General features: G+C 34.9%; 1 protein-coding gene across 1 annotated transcript in view; it reads left to right on the top strand.

Moving 5' to 3' along the window:
* The window catches only part of LOC136032593 (axotactin-like), a 249,502-nt gene that overhangs the window by 13,395 nt on the left and 212,825 nt on the right, over nucleotides 1–23,282 (top strand). Inside the window, exons 3-5 of the mRNA XM_065712861.1 lie at nucleotides 4,404–4,589; nucleotides 17,876–18,044; nucleotides 19,663–19,847. Of these exons, the coding sequence (XP_065568933.1) occupies nucleotides 4,404–4,589; nucleotides 17,876–18,044; nucleotides 19,663–19,847 (540 nt within the window). The remainder of the gene's footprint in view (nucleotides 1–4,403; nucleotides 4,590–17,875; nucleotides 18,045–19,662; nucleotides 19,848–23,282) is intronic.

Genomic DNA, 23,282 nt, shown 5'->3' with positions numbered 1-23,282 from the left:
TTATTTGTCAAGTATCATTAAGTCCATACCAGTGGTTTAATGTGATAGAAGCATTAGGGCGAAAATTGTGCCCTTTTAGTAGATACTGGAGAGTATAGTAGACTGAGAGCTGTTAATTTTTTTCTCCGATTTCCATTCAATGACTTGCTATATGAGTTTGAATTATATATTGTAAAAAAGTTTTGTACGAGAAGGGACTATTTATCATCTATAATCAAATTTAACTTTTTCTATGGTTTTAACAATGGGAGAAGGAGATTTAATATCCCTAAACTTTCTCGACTAAAAAACCAAGAAGAAAGGGATAGTTTATTAAAAGTAGTCTATAATTCTGCCTATTTGATTGTTATTATTTGCTGTTTGAATTGTCTTTCTGCTTTTTCAAATTCCGTTTCTATTCCATGATTTTTTTTTTGGCAGGGGCTCATTCATTCGTGGGAGGTTTATTTTCATTTGGGTGAATTTAGAGGATACGTGAGTAAATTGGAAGAAAGGCAACTTAAGGTAAGCAGAGGGGTTTTGAAGCAAATAATAATTTTTTTGTTGAATTTTTCTAATTTTGGTGCGTGGAAAGGGCGCTTAATAACTGAAGTTGACCATGCAAAACAGCTCCGAAGATGTTTGGTTTATGGTAATTGGCTGTCAAATGTCTCAAAATTGAATCTTTTTAGTTTATTACAGCTCAAATTTAAGGACTAATTAAGACAGTAAAAGTGTTAAATCTGTTTGTGTTTACGTTTATTGTGATACATAAATTCAGTGATTAGTTTTGGAATTCAATAATGTTGGTACTACTGAGTGAAAAGGAGGCCATATTAAAAAATGAAGAGAAAAAACACAAAAAATGAAGAAAAATTCAAAAGATGTTTCTAATGCTCTATTAGTGTTGTTGTTAATGGGTATGAGAGATCCAGGGGCTTTGAAACCTGGTGATACTATCAATAAATAATTTTTTGTATTTTCTGGTTGATCTGTCTATTTTCTTGTTGTTATTTTTTAAAACAGTAGCCCCTCCCCTCTGAAATAAATTCCTCCTTGCGTGTCCTCAAGCACACATATGAGCCCAAGAAAACCAGATTACCGGTTGTTTTAATAAACCTGTATCCTCAAGACATTTTGACATGTTTACACCCAGGACTGGACAGCGTAGATTTGGGTAGGCTATTATAGTATCTTTTTAAGGAATTGTGTTTAGCCAAGCCTGAAGTTAAAATTTAGTTACAATTTTAGTTCTCTGCGCAAGTTTTTGCTATATTTTTTTCTGCAGACCTTTGTTTTAAAAAGACGACAATTTTTCTATTGCTCAATAGCTGAGAAGTGAGTTTACCCATCTACCTAATCATATTTTTGAAATTTGCTTTGTATTTTTTTTCTTTTTTTTAAGGATTGAAAATTCCATTTGAAATTGTTGACTAAAGGAACAGTTTCATATTTACGGAAAATTTGGTGCGTTAAATCGCTTAGAAATTTTGGATTATTCGTATAATGTTGACAATTTAAAGCATTAGTTTCAACTGATTCGTTATCCTTATATGTATATCGGAAGCTCTCTTTCATAGAAAATGTTGACAATTAAGGCAAGAGAGCAAAACTACTAATACAATTCCGGATTATGTAAGGTTTCGACACAAGGAAATCCTTGCAAGAATTTTCCGTTCTACATTGCACAACCAATTCATTATATTTTTCGCAACTGAATAAACATGGTCAGCGTTAGAACGTTTGCATATGTATCAAAAATACCAGATTTTATGGTAAAAAAATACTTTTCAGTACATTACAAAACTGTATTAAAATTGTAAAAATGTTGTTCGTATGTTTTATAAAAAGAACTAGGGCATCAAACAGTTCGTGGTAACTATCTATAGTAAGGAGCTACCCGGCTCAATAGTAGCTGAAACTCTAAAAAACGAAATTTTGATACCACTAGTTACATCAAAAGGATCGCATTTTAGGCTAATTTTAAATATATAAGTTTCATCAAGTTTAGTCTTACCCATCAAAACTAAAGAGCCTGAGAAAAATTTGCCTTATTTTAGAAAATAGGAGAAAACACCCCCTAAAAGTCATAGAATCTTAACGAAAATCAGATCATCATATTCAGCGCATCGGAGAACCCTACTGTAAAAATTTCAAGATCCCATCTACAAAAATGTTGAACTTTGTATTTTTTTTGCCAGAAGATAGATCACGGATGCGTGTTTATTTGTTTGTTTTTTTTTTCTCAGGGGTGATCGTATTGACCCAGTGGTCCTAGAATGTCACGAAAAGGCTTTTTCTGGCGGAAATTAAAAGTTTTAGTGCCTATTTAAGTGATCAAAAATTAGAGGGCACCTAGGCCCCCTCCCACACTCAGTTTTTTCCCAAAGTCACCAGATGAAAATTTTGAGATCTTGTTTAGCATAGTCAAAAAATCTTAACAACTAAATTTTTGGGGACGACTTAATCCCCCGCAGTCCCCGGAAGAGGAGCTGCAATTTACATACTTTGACAATTGTTTACATATAGCAATGGTTATTGGGAAGTGTACAGACGTTTTCAGGGGGACTTTTTCGCAGTAGGGGGAGGGGATCACGTGGGTGGATCTTTTCATGGAGGAATTTATCATAAGCGAAGAGAATTTCCATGAAGGGGTGCAGGATTTTCAAGTATTATTTAAACGAAACAAAGTGAAAAAATAAATAAGTAAAAAGTATTTTCAACTGGAAGTAAGGAGCAGAATTAAAACTTAAAACGAACACATATTATTACGTATACAAGCGGGTTCGTCTCCTCCTTAATTTCTCACTCTTTCCCCAAAGTATTTTCAGTAATTTCAACTATTTATTCTACATACAGCCTTTGTGATTCAGGGGCTATTCTTAAAGAATTTCGAAAAAATTCAAGCTTTACTGTAAAGAGTAAGGTATTGACGAGGGGGCGAACCCCCTCATATATTTAATAAAAATATACAAATATAGAAGTTCGTTACGTAAGTTAATTCGTAAGTTACGCATATTTATTACTAATAGAAATGTTCGTAAAACATAAAAAGTTCTAGTTGCCTTATTAAGTAATCAAATATTGGAAGGCAACTAGGACTCCTCCTCCATCCCTTTTTTGTATCAAAATCGTCCGATCTATCGAAAACCGAAAGCCATTTGGCAAAAAAAAATTAATATGCAAATTTTGTTTTAATTATTCATGTACGGTGAGCCAAAATTGATAGATGCATTAATTCAAAAACGTTCAGAAATTAAGTAAAAAGGACAAAAAATACATTTTTTTCAACTGAAAGTAAGGGGCGAGGAGGGAACAAGAGGCTATCCCCTCCTCGACGCCTATCTCTCTGCGCTAAAGTTTTTTATCGTTTTAAACAGTAGAGTTGTGAGAAAGAGTCAAACTTTAGCGTCAAGAGTGGGGCGTTTAGGAGGGGACAACCCCTTTTATATACAGAATAACTGCTGTTCGTTTTCAGTTGAAAAGTTTCGTTTTCAGTTTTCAGTTGTTCGTTTTCTGTTCGTTTTCAACTTTTAGTTGAAAAGACTTGTTTTTTTATTTAATATTATTAATAAAGTCTACCAATCTCTCTTTGAAGTAATATGCCATAAATTGCAAAAATTTTGGACAAATATTTTTCTCTTTCCGACCACCCTTGAGATTTCCTCAATCACTCGCGTCAGTTGCCCCAGCATCTCCCATTTTATGTATATAAACAAGAAAAAAGTTTGATTACAAAATTTTCATTTTCATCAATTATGCAAACAAATTCACTTTCATTAATTATGAAAAAAATCTATTTTTTTTAGCAATAAAAAAAAAAAATCTAGAAATTGGTTTTAAAGAAGAATGAACTCCTTCATATGTCCTAACTCCTTAATGTCAAATAAATGTTTGGTAATTTTCGAGGTCAGTTATAATTTAGAATATCTATACCATATTTTACAAAAATTTGCCCCCTGTCCACTGTCATTAGGCAATATTAACAATGAAAAGAATTAATAAAAATTAATATGACGGGCGATAAATTTCTTTCCACACTTTCTTCCTTTTAAACAGATTCCTTTCAAATTTTGAGAAAATCAAGCTTTTGCTTAAAAAACGATACATATAAAATAACAATCAACTATTCTGTATACATCATAAATATAATTACAGTGTTTTTTCTGGGGTAAGGTAGATTGCTTGATGAAACCTCGAAAGAAAACAGTTAAAAAACCAATGTTTTAGGCATACTGAAAACCATACTGAAAGACCTTTACTTGAGAGGCATAGTTAATGGCAAATTACCTCAAAAGCCTGTGTGGATCCTATTTCAGCTGCTTTTTATTGTTTTCCTTTGACAGCGGTGTTCAAATACGGCACCCTAAAAGCTGTCAAATAGTCCATAGTATTATGCTCCCCTCAAATCATATTTTTTCTAGGTCATTCTAACCCTTGCATTCTACCACCGGATCCAGGACCATGCCAATATACCATCCTTCAGTATTATTACAATGCTCAGAGTCAAAGCTGCCGCCAGTTTATTTATGGAGGATGCGAAGGGAACGGAAATCGTTTCCAAACCGAATCACGATGCAACGAATCATGTTCGAGGTCAAGCATATCCTGTAAGTCTTTGTTTAAAAGCCTTTAAGGAAAAGCTTTGTATGTGAAAAATAATGAAAAGAAGAAAAGCGTATTATCACCAGCATAGCATTTTTCAGGAAGGGGAAAGGGTGGAGTTAATAAAGGAGCTTAAAAGGAACAGTATTTGACTTTGCAAATATCGTACAATTTTGTTATTCTTTATATTTTGAGTCTTTGAGGGAGAAGGGCAAATGCCTGATCCTGGCCCCGTTTTCCTGCAGGAGTCCTTGGAAAAATGGCTCTGGAAATTCTTTTAACTAGTATTAGTAACTATAAATTGGATTTATTTTACTCTAAAATGAGCAGAAATAATGGTTACGGGTGCCGCTCCTCACAACCCCTTGCTCTTTTCGCCTACGTTGGACAGTACTTTATTGAACGTTCTTTACGTTAAATTCAGAAGAGAAATATATATTGTCAAAGCACATAATGAACTTTGACGATAATGGCTTATTTAGGTGCATGTGTTCTACAGAATAAAATAAAATTTTGTAAATTTAAGGGAGGCTGCCGCCTCATCAAGCGCTCTTAACACGAAAGTTTAGTTTCTTATTACAATGCTTTAATATTTAAAAACTGGTGTTTTCTGTCAAAATCTGTAACTTTCGAATAAGGATGGAAGTTTATCGCTTTAACAGCACCCATAATGCACGCTTGGTCAAAATAAGTTCTCCCTGAAATGGGAGGTTAGAGGGCAACAGAGAAAACCCAACTCTTCTTGTCTTGGAAATTTATCTATATCATCTTTTAGTCTTGTAAATATCGTTATGCTAAGTAATTGCTTCTTGCAGAAATCAAGCTAATGCCTCTACAATTACCTCATTCATTCTTATCACCATCCTTATAAAGAACTTTCGGTTTCCTAAAAACACCAGGAATTTCCCCTTTTCAAAAATCATGTTTATAATCCTCAGCAATTTTTCTTCTAGTTTTGTATGTACGGGATTTTTGGAAATTTACTTACCCCACTATCAGCACCATAGGGCTTATTATTTTTTAATCCTCTTAGTACTGCCTCTAATCCTTTTTTACAAAGTAAAAATCTCTTCACTTCCTAGATTTGTGATTTTTTTTTTTATCATTTTCAGAGCTTAATGGCAATACAAAACCTTACCTTTACGCCTTTTGGCTGCATCATCCAGATGTTTGGTAATTTACCAAAGGCCTTCATTTCATGTCTCCTTAAATTATACTTTAATGCCTTCTCTACTTTTCGTAATTTCTTCTAACTCTCGTAAGATCTATCATTCAGTAGTTTCTTGTAGAAACCCCCTCTCTCTTCTAACAAGCTTGGGCCTAAATCATTTTGATAGTTTTCTTAACTGAGTTTTAACTTTCCTCTCTAATGTATCCTCTATTACTTCATAAATTATGCTCCTAAAATTGTGCAGTTTCTATATTTTTGAATTCCGAACTGTCTAGTTTCATATACAACTGCTATTGAAAATTTACCTTTAAATTCTCATCCACGAATCTCTAAGCATTGTAACTACCCAGAAAAATAGGTGGCTTTCATAAATTAATTAACACTAGACAATACTAGATGGTGCTATTTACTTTTAACATCAATAGCGATATTCCTATATTCCCTATCATCTTGTATTGTTCGTGAATGTCCTCGATTTGCAAGTAACTTAATCAACAAGGTTGTCTTACCATCCTGTTAATACATTGTTAGCTCTTGACTTACCTATGACCAAGTATCTTTTTAAGGTAAGATTTGATATATTTCAAACAATAAAGAAAATCATTCAGTGGATAAAATCGCTTAGCGCTTCGTGCAGACTTGATAAGATATTAACATCCCCGTCCTGCACTGGTTCTGGGACCATTATTTTTTCTGAAGCCATAATAAATTCAAAAATTTTAAAAATATGAAAATTGTAACTTGGAGTATTACAATGTAAAAACAACTGTCGTATGGACAGTTTGACTGATAAATTCAGATGTTTCGAACTCGACTGATTAGGGGTCTCAGAAACTCGTATCCCATGTTTAGGAAACATGAAATAAGGTGATATAGAATTTATATACTCAGGCAAGAAGGATGCATAGGCAGGGATTAGGGCTCATGACGGATAAAGGATCAACTAAGTCTTGTTTAGGTTGGAAAAGTATTAATACAAGAATTCTAGTTTCTCATTTTAAGACTAAAAATTCAGGGTATCAATCATAGTACTGTACCCCCCTGTAAAACAGACTGAAAGAGCCAGTAGTGACTCAGATAAATTCTAATCACAGCCACAGGAACAAATAGACAGAGTTCTAGGTAGAAACATGGTATTTTTATTAGGAGACTTTAATGCCCAGGTCGGTAGAAATAGGGATAGATGGCATCCTAGCCTAGGTTGGTTTGGAAAAAGAAAATACATAATGGTTACAGACTGCTGCAATTTTGTAGGTATAACGATCTGGTTATAACAAAATGCAGCATTTGGTCATAAAATAGTCAATAAGTTAATATGGTATTCATGTGATGGTAAAACAGCTAATATTATTAATTATGTTATTGTATACCAAAGACTGGCAGCATCAATACTAGATTTAAGGGTATATAAAAGTACTGGAATTCATGTGAAGAGTAAAGATAACCATTTACTAGTTTCTAGGGTTAATCTAAATTTAAAACTTCGGAAGAGTAACTACCTTCCGAGAAGCTGTGATGTTGGTGGACAACAGGAGACTTCGAGAGAAAATTTCTAGGAACAGTTGTATACTAATTTGTAGAGTCTAAAATTTTACATCGAGGAAGATGGATGGAAGAATTTTAGGAAAATAGTTTAAGAATTCGCTAATGGTGTCCAAGGGAAGAAAGTTGGAAACGCAACTAGGAATGTCAGTGAAAGTGCTTTCACTGACATTCCTCACAGAGACGAGGAGTGGCTGGTACAAGAATATGACAGTGATATATGATAAGGAAATAAGAGGAATGTAAAGAAAGTGAAGAAAGTATTAAAATATGAACTAAAAAGGTGTGAAGTGGAGGCAGTGATAAAATTGCTGAAGATCTGGAAGATGCAGCCAGAGAGCATAATAGTCAAATATTGTACTGCCATGTTAATAAATTGCGAGGGTATAGTCAATATAGACTTGTCCCAGCTAAAGATGGGAAAGAGCCCACAATTGGTGTTACGAAAAGAGTAAAAGAGAGATGGGAAGAATATTTTGAGAATATGCTAAACCGTAATAGAGTTACAGGAAAAAATATCGGTAAGAATAAAAATTTTGTGACACTTTGGACGTCAAGGAATATTTATTTTGTGAGGAAGAATTAGTGATAGTAAGCTACTAAAAGAATTAAAAAAATGAGACCCAGTACTGATAGTGTGCTAAATGAGTTTTTTAAATATGGTGGTTATGAAGTTAAGATAAATTATTTTAGGAAAACCCTTCAATAAGAAGGGTGATAAGAGTAAGTGTGCTAATTATAGATGCATTAGCTGGGTTTATGTAGCAAACAGATTACTTAGTATGATGACACTTTTTAGACTTAGAGATGCTGTATATAAAGTTTTAAGAGATGAACAGCTATTTTATGAAGGGGAGAAGATTTGTCAACCAAATTTTCAGTCTTAAAATAATAACTAAGAATTGCCTTAGTCATGAGACCCCTTTGGTGCTCAGTTTTATAGATTATGAGTAAGTAACCTCTGTGCAGTTAAGGTTGGAAATGAGGTTTTTATACTAAATCATGAATTAAGCAGGTTTGTATCCTGTCTCCATTTATATGGATCATTTTGATGCACTATATCTTAAGGAGCACAACAAAGGTAATGAGAGAATATGGAATCAATTTCGAAAGTTGAATTCTCCTAGACTTATATTATGCTGATAATTTAAGCATCCTAGACAAAAAAATAAGCAAAACGATTGAAATTTAAATATTTTGAGAGATTAGGGTGGAAGAATAAGTTTGAAAATTAGTGTTAACAAGACAAACTCGCTAAGAGTAAGAATAAGTGAAGGTGAAGGGAGGTGTTGAGCAACGAGAAGATCAATAGAGTGGACTGCTTCCCTTACCTAGGTAGTATTATTAGTAAAGACAGCGGGTGCCGTGAAGATGTTAAAAGCAGATTAGTTAAGGCCCAGGGTGTTTTTTCGCAGTTGAAAAAAGTTAGGAAGATAAGTCTGCGAACCAAAATTAGAATATTTGAAGCTACAGTGATGACAATGGTCAAGTACGGTTTTTATTCTTGAGGGCCCTGAAAGACGGAGGGGGACGTATGACACGTTCTCCAGAGGAATGGTCTACAGTTTCTTTTTGGTACCCGTCTGACTAACCGTATATCAAACAGTAAGCTGTACGAAAAATGTGGTTTAATCTTGCTATTCAGGCTGTGATGTAAGAAAGATTGAGATGGCTAGGACATGTTTTGTGGATGAAGGATGACAGATTGCCAAAGATCGTCCTTTTTGGTCAACATCTTGAGTCAGACAAAAGCAGATCAGCCCCAAATGGGGTAGGAGAGGCTCGTAAGGAAGGATTTAATGGAAATTGAAACTTTTTGGGAGGGTGTAAAGAATGGAGGCTTTGAATAGATTGGTATTGAGGAGGAGCATAATTAGCTGTGATGACCTCAGGCAGCCTGATGCTGTAGCAATGTGTTAGTAACAGTAGCTGTAGCTGATTAACAAAACCTTTGTTGGTCGCTAGAGCATGGTTGTTGATCAACAATGTCTCGGCTTAAAAGATTGTTGATCAACAATGTTGATGAACAACATCACCAGAAAAGGACTTATGTAGTGGTGGCCCTTCCCTAGTTAAAGCAGGTTAAGATGATGGTCATTTATTTTCACAGCTGATGGTTTAAGGGAAATAGATCTCACTTTGATTCATGCATAAATTTAATTGTCTGAATTAAAGAATGACATGGTTTGTTGCAAACCAGACGCAAATTCTAATCTATATTCCAAAGTCTGCATGTGAGAAGGTGGTGAAACTGATTTGGAGAACAATTCTTTCATTTAGTTACCAGTTTTAGTACTGAATTGGTAGAATAGTAAAGTAAGTATAATAGCTTATAAAAAGGAAAGTAAAATAACAGTACCCTTAAATAATGATCTTTTTGAATTCTCTTGTTAAAATGAAAACAAGCCTTTGCAAATATTTTCGACTAAACTTTAAACCCAACCTCGTGTGATTTCACTGTTGCCAAACTCTAGCCCCAAAGATTGCACACAATCTTAGGTGCGCTCAAACACGCGTAAAAAAATCATTCTAGGTACGTAAAATCTTATTCGGATTTTCTATTTTATTACGACTTATTATATCAACCTTTACACGTAAACTTGGTACATTTCTAATAGAAAAGCTGTTGCAGTTATCTAGACATCTCTTATGTGACAACATTGGAAATGAGCTCTTAAATCTACCACGAGATCACCAGCTCTTTTTTTAAATATTAAGACTTAAGCAATTTCGTACCTTTCGAAACGTTACCAACTTGATCCTCGTCGGTACGATTTTTATTACCATAATTTTCTTGACTACGGAAAATGAGAAAAATTCTTGAAAATTTGTTTATTTTAGTTTTTCTTTATTACTTGTGTTTGTCAACCAACGAAGGTACGGTCGCCTTAAGATGGCAATATTTCATGTTATTTAGCGTCTTTAGGCAAATCCAGGGGAAAAGGAGTCTACTATAGAAGTGCTACATGTTCTGAAAAGACCGAAGAATATTTATTATGGAATCGCAAACATAGTTAAATCTGTTGCTGTCAAGCTTTCTCTTTAAATGTTCCACTGTGTTTGTTCTTGATATGCGTTAATTTAAGAAAAGTTTTCCATTTTTTTTTCAAAAGTGGCAAAGTGCCACATTCAGCTCGCTAAAACGAGCTGAAACAAAGCTACGTAATAATCAAACAGTTTGCGGTAACGAACTGTAGTAAGGAGCGATCTGGTTCAAAAGTAAACGAAACTTTTAAAAATTTTATTTTAATGCTAATGGATACATCAAAGGAATCGGATTTTTATGCTGATTTAAAATATATAAGTTTCATCAAATTTAGACTTATCAAAAGTTACGAGCCTGAGAAAATTTGCCTTATTTTGGAAAATAGGGGGTAACACTCCCTAAAAGTCATACAATCCTAACGAAAATCAGATTCAGCGTATCAGAGAACCTTTTTGTAGAAGTTTCAAGCTCCTATCTAAAAAAATGTGGAATTTCGTATTTTTTTGCCAGAAGACCGATCACGGGTGCGTGTTTATTTGTTTGTTTTTTTTTTCTTTTCCCCAGGGGTGATCGTATCGACCCAGTGGTCCTAGAAATTTGCGAAAGGGCTCATTCTAACAGAAATTAAACGTTCTAGTGCCCTTTTTAAGTAACCAAAAGATTGAAGGGCATTTAGGCCCCGTCCCCCATTCCTTTTTTCTCAAAATCGTCCGATCAAAACTAAGAAAAAGCCATTTAGCCAAAAAAAATGCAAATTTCGTTCTAAGTATTCATGTGCGGAGAGCCAAAATGAAATCATGCGTTAATTGAAAAACGTACAGAAATTAAATATAAAGAAACAAGTTTTTTAATTGAAAGCAAGGAGCAACATTAAAACTCAAAACGAAGAGAAATTAATCCGCATATGAAAGGGGCTGTTCCATCCTCTACGCTCCGCTCTTTACGCTAAAGTTTTCACTATTTTAAAAGTAGATTTAAGAGAAAAAGTCACACTTTAGCGCAAAGAGCGGGGCTTTGAGGAGGGAACTGCTCCTTTTACATACGGAGTAGTTTCTGATCGTTTTAAGTTTTAATGTCGTTCCTTACTTTCAGTTAAGGCCGTGATTAAGTGAACTGATGGAGCTTGAAAATCCCATGTTAAATTGCAAATTTATATTTAAAAAGTACTCAAGTATTCATTGGCGGAAGATGCCGCTTTTAATGTCAGGCCATAGCTTTTTGAAGATGCTACAAAATGTTTTAAAGGATTTTGCTCTATTTCCTCGAATTGCTTAGAAATCTTAGAAAATGTCTAGGTTTTTCTCACAAGTGTACTCTATGAAGGATATTGCTTTTGGAACAAAATCGGTACTATCATGAGCAGAGGACAATAACCTGTAAGATGATTGGAACCATTTTTCGATGTATTTTCCTGTTTTCTAACAGTCCCATAGAATCTTTTTAGCTACCTGAAATTTGTACAAGTCGGTTGCCAGAAAGAATCGTTTCAGATCGCCGATATTACCCTCTAGAGACCAAAATGACAAGCTGGTATAATCAGCTGCTTGTTAATAGAGTGTGAAATTTTCATAAATTATTTCAATGCAATGAAGAAACCTAGAAATGAGAAATAGTCAGGAGCCTTCCGTAAAGTTGTGCACACAAAGCTGAAATCATGGGGAAAATTAAATCAAAGCGAGGTATGCAACTGCGAAATTGCGAAAAATTTGGGGATAGGCGAGTGGATAAAGAATCGAAAAGAGGCTAAGGCGGACTGTTGCATGGAAGTTGGAAAGAATGGACTGGTCAACCTCAAACGAGGCCACGACTACTTTTACCAAGCACAATGTCAGCTTGAATGTGCTCAGCTAGATACTTGCTTTTTCATGATTTTTACCCAGAAAGACTTCTACATTGAAAAGATAGACCGCGATCCATGCTTTTGGACTGATATGATTTTTACCAAGCTAAAAGGATACTTCATGGATGCTTTGATCCCAGAGTTCCACGGGGCTTCCAATACGAGAGCCGTACTTATAAGATTAATCGTCTAGTACCGGTAACAGGAAAATTCATTTTCCTTACATTCTATCCTTCTTTCTATTTACATACTTAATTGTATTGCCATTTGAAATAAAATACCTTTGTTTGTCCTCCAACTTTATCAAACAGTTCGTGGTAACGAACTGTAGTAAAGAACGACCCGGCTCAATAGTTACCAAAACTCTAAAAAATGGAATTTTGATACCAATAACTACATCAAATGAATCGCATTTTAATGCTCATTTTAAATATATAAGCTTCATCAAGTTTAGTTTTACCCATCAAAAGTTACGAGCCTGAAAAAATTGCTTTATTTTAGAAAATAGGGGGAAACAACCCCCTAAAAGTCATTGAACCCTACTGTAGAAGTTTCAAGCTCCTATCTACCAAAATGTGGAATTTTGTATTTTTTGTCAGAAGGCAGATCACAGATGCGTGTTTATTTTTTTTTTCAGGGGTGATCGAATCGACCCAGTGGTCCTAGAATGTTGCAAAAGGGCTCATTCTAACGGAAATGAAAAGTTCTAGTGCCCTTTTTAAGTGACCAAAAAAAATCTGAGGGCACCTAGGCCCCGTCCCATGCTAACTATTTTCCCAAAGTAACCGGATCAAAACTCTGAGATAGCCATTTTATTCAGCGTAGTCGAAAATTCTCATAACTATGTCTTTTGGGATGACATACTCCCCCACAGTCCCCGTGGGAGGGGCTACAAGTTACAAACACTGACCAGTGCTTACATATAGAAATGATTATTGGGAAGTGTACAGACGTTTTCAGGGCGTTTTCATTTGGTTGGGGGCAGGGGTTGAGAAGAGAGGGATATGCTGGGGGAACTTTTCATGGAGGAATTTGTCATGGGGGAAGAAAATTTCCATGAAGGGAGCGCAGGATTTTCTAGCATTATTTAAAAAAAAACAATGAAAAAATAAATATGACAAAGTTTTTTCAACAGGAAGTAAGGAGCAGCATTAAAACTTAAAAGGAGCAGAGTTATTACGCATATGAGGGGCTTACCTCCTCCCAATACCTCGCTCTTTACGCTAAAGTATTTTTAGAAATTTCAACTATTTATTCTACGGCTTTTGTGATTCAGGGGTCATTCTTAAGAAATCGGGACAAAATTTAAGCTTTAGCGTGAAGAGCGAGGTACTGACGGGGGGGGGGGTGAACCCCCTCACATATGTAATAAAAATATGAGAATACAGAAACTCCTTACGTGAGCTAATTTGTAAGTTACGTATATCTTTAACTAATAAAATTTATTTTTACTAATAATTTTACTAATCAAAAAATTCGTAAAAAATTAAAAGTTCTAGTTGCCTTTTTAGGTAACCAAATAATCGGAGGGTAACTAGACCTTCTTTCCCCGCTCCTTTTTTTCTCATAATCATTCGATCAAAACTATGAGAAAGCCATTTAGCTAAAAAAAAAAAAAATATGCAAATTTCGTTTTAATTATTCATCTGCAGAGAGCATAAATCAAAACATGCATTGATTAAAAAACGTTCAGAAATTAAATAAAATAAAAACAAGTGTTTTTAACCGAAAGTAAGGAGTGACATTAAAACATGAAACGAACAGTAATTACTTCATATAAGAAAGGGGCTGCTTCCTTATCAACGCCCCGCTCTTCACGCTAAAGTCTGACTCTTTCTCTTAACTCTATTTTTTAAAACACTAAAAAACTTCAGCGTAAAGAGCGGGGCGTTCACGAGGAAGCAGTCCCTTTCATATACGAAGTAATTTCTGTTCGTTTTAAGCTTTAATGTCACTCCTTACTTTCAGTCATTTTTTTTTAATTTAATTTGTAAGAAACATTTGGTTTTCTAAGAATCCTCGAAGAAAGCTTTCAACTAAGTTCGGTGTTTAGTTTTGAATTAACCAACTGAGGTATTTTAAATAGCCTATCCCTGGGAAAAAAAAAAAATTAAAATGCACTCTATGCATACCGTCACAGTTTCATATGCATGGGCATTTTGTACTTGAGAATGATAGTGTGGTTTTGCAAATTTTCTCTTCTCCCTTGGTCGGTAATTAAAAAAAAAAAAAACAAGTTTTTTTAAATGAAAGTAAGGAGCGACATTAAAACTTAAAACGAACAGAAATTACTCCGTATATGAAAGGGGCTTTTCGTCCTCAACGCCTCGCTCTTTACGATAAAGTTTGACTCTTTCTCTTAACTCGACTTCTTAAAAATTTAAAAAACTCTAGCGTAAAGAGCGAGGCATTGAGGACGATAAGCCCCTTTCATATACGGAGTAATTTCTGTTCGTTTTAAGTTTTAATGTCGCTCCTTACTTTCATTTAAAAAAACTTTTTTTTTTGTTTAATTTCTGGACGTTTTTAAATTAATGCATTTTTTTTATCTTGACTCTCCGCGCATAAATATTTAAAACAAAATTTGTATATTAATTTTTTGGGCTAAATGGGTTTTTCATAGTTATAATTGGAAGATTTTGAGAAAAAAGGAGCGAGAGAGGAGGCCTAGTTGCCCTCTAATTTTTTGATTACATGAAAAGGCAACTATAACTTTTAATTTTTTACTAACGTTTTCGTAAGTAAAAAATATACGTAACTTACGAATTAACTTACGTAGCGAACTTCTATATTCGTATGTTTTATTGCGTATATGAGGGGGCTCACCCCTCGTCGATGCCTTGCTCTTTACACTAAAGCTTAAATTTTGTCCCGATTCCTTAAGAATGACCCCTGAACCACAAAGGCTGTAGAGTAAATAGTTGAAATTACTAAAAATAATTTAGCGTAAAGAGCGAGGTAATACGAGGAGGTAAACCCCTCATATACGTAATAATTTCTGTTCGTTTTAAGTATTAATGCTGCTCCTCACTTTCAGTAGAAAAAACTTTTCATATTTATTTTCTCATTGTTTTTTGAATAATGCTAGAAAATCCTGCGCCCCCTCCATTGAAAGTCTCTTCCCCCATGAGAGTTTCCTCCATGGAAAGGTCCTCCCACGTAACCCCCCTCAAATCTCTTCCCAAACCAAAAAAATCCCCCTGAAAACGTCTGTACACTTCCCAGTAACCATTACTATATGTAATCACAGGTTAAAGTTTGTAACTTGCAGCCCCTCCCACGGGAACTGCGGGGGAGTAAGTCGTCCCCAAAGACATAGTTATTAGGTTTTTCGACTATGGTGAATAAAATGACTATCTCAGAATTTTGATCCAGTGACTTTGGAGAAAAATGAGCGTGGGAGGTCAATTTTTTGGTCACTTAAAAGGGCACTAGAACTTTTAATTCCCGTTAGAATGAGCCCTTTTGCGACATTCTGGGACCACTGAGTAGATACGATCACCCCTGGGAAAAAACAAATAAACAAATAAACACGGTTGCGTGATTTGTCTTCTTGCAAAAAATGCGAAATTCCACATTTTTGTCGATAAGGGCTTGAAACTTCTACAGTAAGGTTCTCTGATACGTTGAATCTGATGGTGTGATTTTCGTTAAGATCGCATGACTTTTAGGGGGTATTTCCCCCTATTTTCTAAAATGAGGAAATTTTCTCAGGCTCGTAACTTTTGACGGTAGGACTAATCTTGATGAAATCTATATATATTTAAAATCAGCATTAAAATGCGATTCTTTTGATGTAACTATTGGCATCAAAATTCCATTTTTTAGAGTTTTGGTTACTATTGAACCGGGTCGCTCCTTACTACAGTTCGCTACCACGAACTGTTTGTCCAAGCTTTGCAAGACGCAGCCAAATATATTACTATGTCTCGACTGAATTATCTCGCCAAAGGAAGCTGTTTATCAAAACCTTTCACAAGACTTGATAATTGGTGCTATTTGAAGTTTTGACAACCAACGGTCTCTAGAGAATTAAAAGACAGAAGGCTAACCTAACTTCAATTTTGAAGCTCGATGTTTTCAAGTTCACTTAATCACGGCCTTAAAAAAACTTGTTTTTTTATTTGATTTTTCAAACTTGAAAGGAACCTGCATTACTATGGATGAATAAATGAAACCTAAAACGGACAAAATCTGGAATGAATAGTAACGTCAAACATAAAGATAGCAGATACTGGCATTGATGAATATATAAAACCTAAAATGAAGGGATGCTAAAGTTAAACTTAAAATGAACAAAAAGTAACGCATGTAAGAGTAGGTTCACTACCTCTTTATACCTTATGAATAAGAATTCCAGATTTCTTTGATAAGTGGTTCATTATAACAGAAGAAATAATTTCAGAAAAATAAATTATATTGTTTCTTATGACAGTTCATTATTTGTCTTTAACTAAGGAAGCCCCAGGTGCTTTTGAGTCTTTTGACAACTGATGTTTAACCTAATATTGCAATAGTTTGTCTTGACATTTCCATAGCACTATACCTAAGAAAGCCTAGGCGAGTGTGATTACTGATTTTCTTTACTTTTGAGAGAGGGCTAGATTGTTTGTCAGTTTTGACAGTTAAGATTTTAATTTTACAGGTATTGGAAAAAAGTACACGTTACATTTGATAATTTTGCCTCAGATAACTACAATTATTGTAGCTAAGTATAGATTTTGATTTTACCAAAAAGATTAACTTCAACTTCTTTCTGAACAGGAAAATGTACTCTATGAACGATTGCTGAACACGTAATTGGGACTCTTGAAATAGTACATACACACCTTTTTCGTACTCTTTGTTAGTTTAATCTTTAAACTAGTAAGTTTCAAACTAGCAGTTACCTCGAAGGTTTGTTTCTGTGACCCAGCTGGGAGCTGTTGCCGCTAGCTCCAATTTTAAAAGGAGCTTCTGTGCTAAATCGGTAATTTACTGCTTGCAACTACTCGTGATAATTAGTGTTTCGAAAAAAACTAGTGTTTTCGATGAGTTTTTTTGTGGATTTTATGCAAGGCCGTATTCAGGGGGTAGGTTTTTTGAACCTAGCCCCCCCCCAAAAAAAAGAAATCTGCCCCACTCGTAAAAGCGTAACAAAAATACATATAAACAAATCTTGGGTGCGTTTTTGATTTTTGTAACAACTCCCCCCCCCAGATTAGTGTTTTCAGAAAAACTAGTGTTTAAATTAGTGTTTGAATGTTAAAATTAGTGTTTAAAAAAAACTAGTGTTTTTGATGAGTTTTTTTGTGGATTTTGTGCAAGGCAGGGTTATCCAGGGGGTAGGGTTTTGGAACTCAGCCCCCCCCCCCCGAAAAAAAAGAAATGTGTCCCACTCGTAAAAACGTAATAAAAATGCATACTAACAAATCTTGGAAGCGTTTTTGATTTTTTTGTAACACATATCCCCCCAAAACCCCCTCCCATCCCAACCTCACCCACCTCCCACGAAAAAAAACTGCATACGACCTGATTTTGTGTGAAAGGAGAACGCACACAATCTAACGTTTTGAGCTTTTATATGGTATATGGGATCTTTATTGATATCGGAGGTTATGCTTTTGAACTTTACGCAAAATAATAGCTCTGCGAATTTTTAGAGGTAAGTTTGTGCTATTTAATATTAGTTTTTCCTTGCCTCTTTAAAAATCATTGACAACAACAAAGAAACATAAGACATGTTGCCTTAGTTTCTCTTCTGTGATTTCAGACGTTTCTTCGAACAATGCAGAAATATTGGCTGATGTACCGACAACGTTCTCTAGTGGAGAAGAAAACTTGAAACTTTCGAATTCTACAGGAGAGTCGTCATTTACGTTTTCTAGGGGAAGTCCTCTGATACAATTGAATTCAGAAATTTTAAAATCGTTTCAATTAAGGTAAGTTGCAAAAGCAAGATACTGAATAGCTTATTTGCTTAGGATATTTTAGTATATTTCTCAAGCTTTGTAAAATTGCTTAGGGACAACATCTGATACTTTCTGAAGAGTTTAGATAGAAATTACTTATGCCCTCAAATATCACATCATAACCAAAATGTGCAATTTTCCACAAGATCTTCATAACGAAGACACAGAAAAAGAAACAGAAAAGTTCTTATTGTAATTAAAATAACACGTACCGATTTAACGCTTGCCTTTCACGGATATAGTTTTATGAAGGAAATTGTGCCAATCAGTCCATAATTATGGTTTTTAAAATAACTATCGTTGTCCAGTTGATTTCAAATTTTTAACTTGATAGAATTGCAATAAAGATTAAGTCCCTTCACAACGGAAGATTATTGAAATTCTTATGAATTAACATGGTTTAAAATTTGGGAAAGAGACAGGGGGATTTTAGGATTTTTTTTTTATTATGAATGGGATTTTTCTTTTCCGCCTCTGCCGCTCAGTGAAAAATAATAAATCGCATTACTATTTCTTCTGTTTCCACTTTTTCTTTTATAGCTGGTAGAAACTGACCCATTTGTGTCCTAATGCTATCAAAAAGTGGATGTCATGGTCTGTCATAAAAATAAAGAAATGACAAATTTTACAGAAAAAAAATTATGAAATAACAATATATTCATCAAAATCAATGACTCATAAAATAGATTTTAAACTAGATCAGTGGTCAATCTATGCATATATATCATTAGTCTTAATATTTTATGACATTGAGTAAATGGTGGGAGATCCCAAGCATTAAAATATGCAAATATGATGTAAGATCAAAGAAATGAGTAGCCTATACACTTTAAATTTCTACTGTCGTCCGGTGTAGACTCTTGGTTTTATCTCTATGGGGCTCTTAGCCGCCAATACGGAGATGATGACTTGATAAAAGAGTATTGAATATTAACTTAGGTAGCTTTTACTCCGTTTGTTAACAGTCGAGACTCTAAATATATGAAAACCCAAAAGTTATTTGACTTTAGAATGAAAGTTTCACACACATTACTAACAAAAATAAGCGCTCCAAAAACTGGAAAGTCTTTAAAAAGTTGTATTCTATGACTACCTACCTTAGTTCTGCCCTAGGAATGGCGCATGGACGGATGACAGATAGACTTATCTATTAACAAATGAACTGACATCATTTTTATACAATCTGAATAAGGGCTTATGCCAGATTTGTCTCTCACTCAATCGGACTATCTGTGTTAGCCTTTTCTACAATTAGCCATGGCTTGATGCCCACAACTGGTGCCCAGGCTGGGTATTTTTAGAAGTAATTTTTTAAGCTCTGTTTTAATTTTTTTGAAGAGTAATTGATCAAGATCTATAGATTTCTATATCAAAATCACTACTTTCCAATATGAAAGATCCACTGTATAGTAACTATAGTTACTATAGTTCTAGATAATTCGTTGCTACAATTAATAAACTTTACTGAAGATAAATCATTTACAAAAATAACTTTAGTTTCAAAAGATTAGAATTGTTAAAAGTAATGAAAACAGTGTTTACGCATTTTTAATTGAAGGTATTGGTTGTACAATTGAAATGCTTTTAGGGATACAAGAGACATTTCGTTCGAGTTTAGGACTTCAGACCCCAAAGGCCTTTTTCTATTCCATACACTTGCAAATCGACCGAATGAAGATGTAAAATACGAGTTATATGTTACTTTGGAAGGGGGTGAACTCAAAGTCATTCATGTATTTGGAGCTGAAGAAACTACTGTTCTGGTTGGCAAAGGTACTTATTTTTTTTTCTACGTCTAATTTAGAATAGCTAGTAAATAAGATACATTTAAGATACAATTTTTACCACATTTCGGGAAAGCTTTCCCATTTAGAAAATATTTCATGAGCTTCGAACTTGGCCCTATTACCAAAGGCGTACGCACTTACAATTTCACATAAATGTAAGCAGTTTGACAAAATAGTAGCTAGTTGGATTATCAAATAGTTCGTGGTAACGAACTGTAGTAAGGAGCGACCCGGCTCGATTGGAAACGAAACTCTAAGAAACGGAATTTTGATGCTAAAAAATACATCAAGAATTGGATTTTCATGCTGATTTTAAAAATATAAGTTTCATCAAATTTAGTCTTTGTCATCAAAAGTTACGAGCCTCAGAAAATTTGCCTTATTTTGGAAAATAGGTGGAAACACCCCCTAAAAGTCATATAATATTAATGACAATCACACCATCGCATTCACCGTATCAGAGAACCCTACAGCAAAAATATCAAGCTCCTATCTACAAAAATGTGGAGTTTTGTATTTTTTGGCAGAAGACAGATCAGGGGTGCGTGTTTATTTGTTTTTTTTCCCCAGGGGTCATCGTATCGACCATGAGGTCCTAAAATTTCATAAGAGGGCTCATTCCAACGGAAATGAAAAGTTCTAGTGCCCTTTTTAAGTAACCAAATAATTGGAGGGCACCTAGGCCCCCTCCCACGCTCAATTTTCCCCAAAGTCAACGAATCAAAATTTTGAAATAACTATTTTGTTCCGTATAGTCGAAAAACATAATAACTATGTCTTTGGGGATGAATTACTCCCCCACAGTCCAAGGGGGAGGGGCTGCAAGTTACAAACTTTGACCAGTGTTTACATACAGTAATGGTTATTGGGAAGTGTACAGATGTTTTCAGGGGGATTTTTATTTTCTAGCATTACTATAAAAAAAACAATGAAAAAATAAACATGAAAAAGTTTTTTCAATTGGAAGTAAGGAGTAGCATTAAAACTTAAAATGAACACAAATTATTACGCATATGAGGGGTTCTTCTCCTCCTAAATAGCTCGCTCTTTATGCTAAAGTATTTTTAGTAATTTCAACTATTTATTCTACGGCCTTTCTGATTCAGGGGTCATTCTTAAAGAATTGGGACAAAACTTAAGATTTAGTGTAAAGAGCGAGGCATTAACGAGGGGACAAACCCCCTCATATACATAATAAAAAAATAATAATATAAAAGTTTGTTATGTAAGTTAATTCTTAAGTTACGTGTATTTTTTACTAATAAAAACGTTTGTTAAAAATTAAAAGTTCTAGTTGCCTTTTTAAGTAACCGAAAGATTGGAGGGCAACTAGGCCTCCTTCCCCACCCCTTATTTCTCAAAATCGTCTGATCAAAACTAAGAAAAAGCCATTTAGCCAAAAAAAGATTTAATTTGCAAATTTCATTTTAATAATTCATGTACGGAGAACCAAAATCAAACATGCATTAATTCAAAAACGTTCAGAAATTAAATAAAAAAAGCTAGTTTTTTTTAACTGAAATTAAGGAGCGACATTAAAGCTTAAAACGAACAGAAATTACTCCGTATATGAAAAGGGCTGTTCCCTTCTCAACGCCCCGCTCTTTAGACTCTTTTGACTCAACGCGCTAAAGTTTGACTCTTTCTCTAAATCCTACTTTATTAAACAGTAAAAAATTTTGGCGTAAAGAGCGGTGCGTTGAGAAGGGAACAAAAAACCTTGTGAAGTAGGAGTTTGACAGACAGCCTGCAAGCTGAAGAATGACAAAGCAGCTGGAACAGAATAACAGCCGAGGTTTTAAGAACATCAGTAATACCTATATGGATTTCTAGCCTACGCTTTTGTAGTATCTGGAAGTCTGATAAGGTACCAGATGGTTCAAAATTTACGCTCAACAAACCGTACGCTCATCAAGCTTTTTAACATAGGAGACACGATAAAATATGACAGCTGGAGGGGAATCAGTCTCTTATCTATTCCGAGTAAACTCTTCTGACAAATTGTTCTCATGCGCATCCAGACAGTCGTCGATAAACATCTGCGATAAACATCTGCTGGACAAACAAAACGGTTTCTGGTCTTACTGCTCTTGTACGGATCTCATCTACACACTCTGGATGATGATTGAGGAGGGCAATGATTAGCGGAAAAATATACCTGATTTTCGTGGACTGCGAGAAAGGCTTTACGACTTAAATTCATTATTTAAAACCCTGCGACACTTTGGAGTTCCTTACAAAATAGTGGCCCTAATTTTTGCACTATATAAAAACACAGAATGTTGTGTTCATACCCCCAAAGGGAATACTAGATGTTTCCGTATCATGTATGGCGTAAACGGGGCTGTGTTCTTTCTCCTTTCCTCTTCGTCCTCGCTGTCTGCTACATACTGCATGATTGTACAGGGCTTGGCAAACAAATTGGAAAAACCGAACAACTAGACGACCTGGAATTTGCTGATGATATTACCTTAATGGAAAGTAATAAGACCAAATTCAAGAATCTCCTCAGTAGTGTCCGTGAAAATGCTGGCCGACATGGCCTCAAGATTAACAACGAGAAGACTAAGAGCATGGCAGTAAAATGATTCTCCCATGGACATAAAATTTGGAGAGTCAGCTATTGAACAGGCCTTAGAGTTCAGGCACCTTGGCAACACAGTGGGAGATTCAGGGTCAAGTGAGCGGAAAATGCAGCTGATTGGACAAGCCAGTAGAACTTTTAACCGACTAAAACCAGTATGGCGATCGCAAAAGTATTCTACGAAATGAAATATAAGGCTATTTAATAGCAATGTCCTTTCTACACTTCTCTGTAGCAGCAACTGCTGGAATTCAAATCAGGAGGAAGAGAGAAGGATTCTTGCCTTTGACACAAAGTGTCTTCGGAGGATTTTGAACATTGACAAGAGAAATCACGTCACAAATCAGATAGTCTGTTCTATCTCAGGCCAGCCCTTTTTTGTGGATGTCATTCGACAATGAAGGCAGCGATACCTTCAGTACATTATCTGTATGAAGGACGATAGGATTCTGAGACAGATCTTGGAATGGTAACTTCAGGGAAGTCGCAGGAGAGGTTGACCAAAGAACACCCTGCGTTGCACCTATGAATGTGAACAGTTCAACATTCACACGACAATCCAACCACAATGGGAAGATTTTTGGGTGGCAGTGCACATGGAAGGTGACTGGTGGCTCTGGCTCTTCTTAGATGCCCTGGGTGCCTCTGGTGACATAGGAGGCTCTAAGGTCCAAGTTCAGGTAAGGCTATTGATAAAGCTTGTCTGTTATTCGATTTTGATTAAGTTAATCTATTTTATTAATTAAATTAATTCACTGTTTTTCATCGGCGTCAACTATAATTAATTAAATATATTTTTATTTCAGCTTTCAGTTCAATGAATGATTTAATGTGATA

Source organism: Artemia franciscana, chromosome 11 (genome assembly GCF_032884065.1).
Source record: "Artemia franciscana chromosome 11, ASM3288406v1, whole genome shotgun sequence".
Classification (NCBI taxonomy): domain Eukaryota; kingdom Metazoa; phylum Arthropoda; class Branchiopoda; order Anostraca; family Artemiidae; genus Artemia; species Artemia franciscana.
The sequence above is the reverse complement of the archived record's forward strand: the minus strand, read 5'-3'. Positions and strand labels throughout refer to the sequence as shown.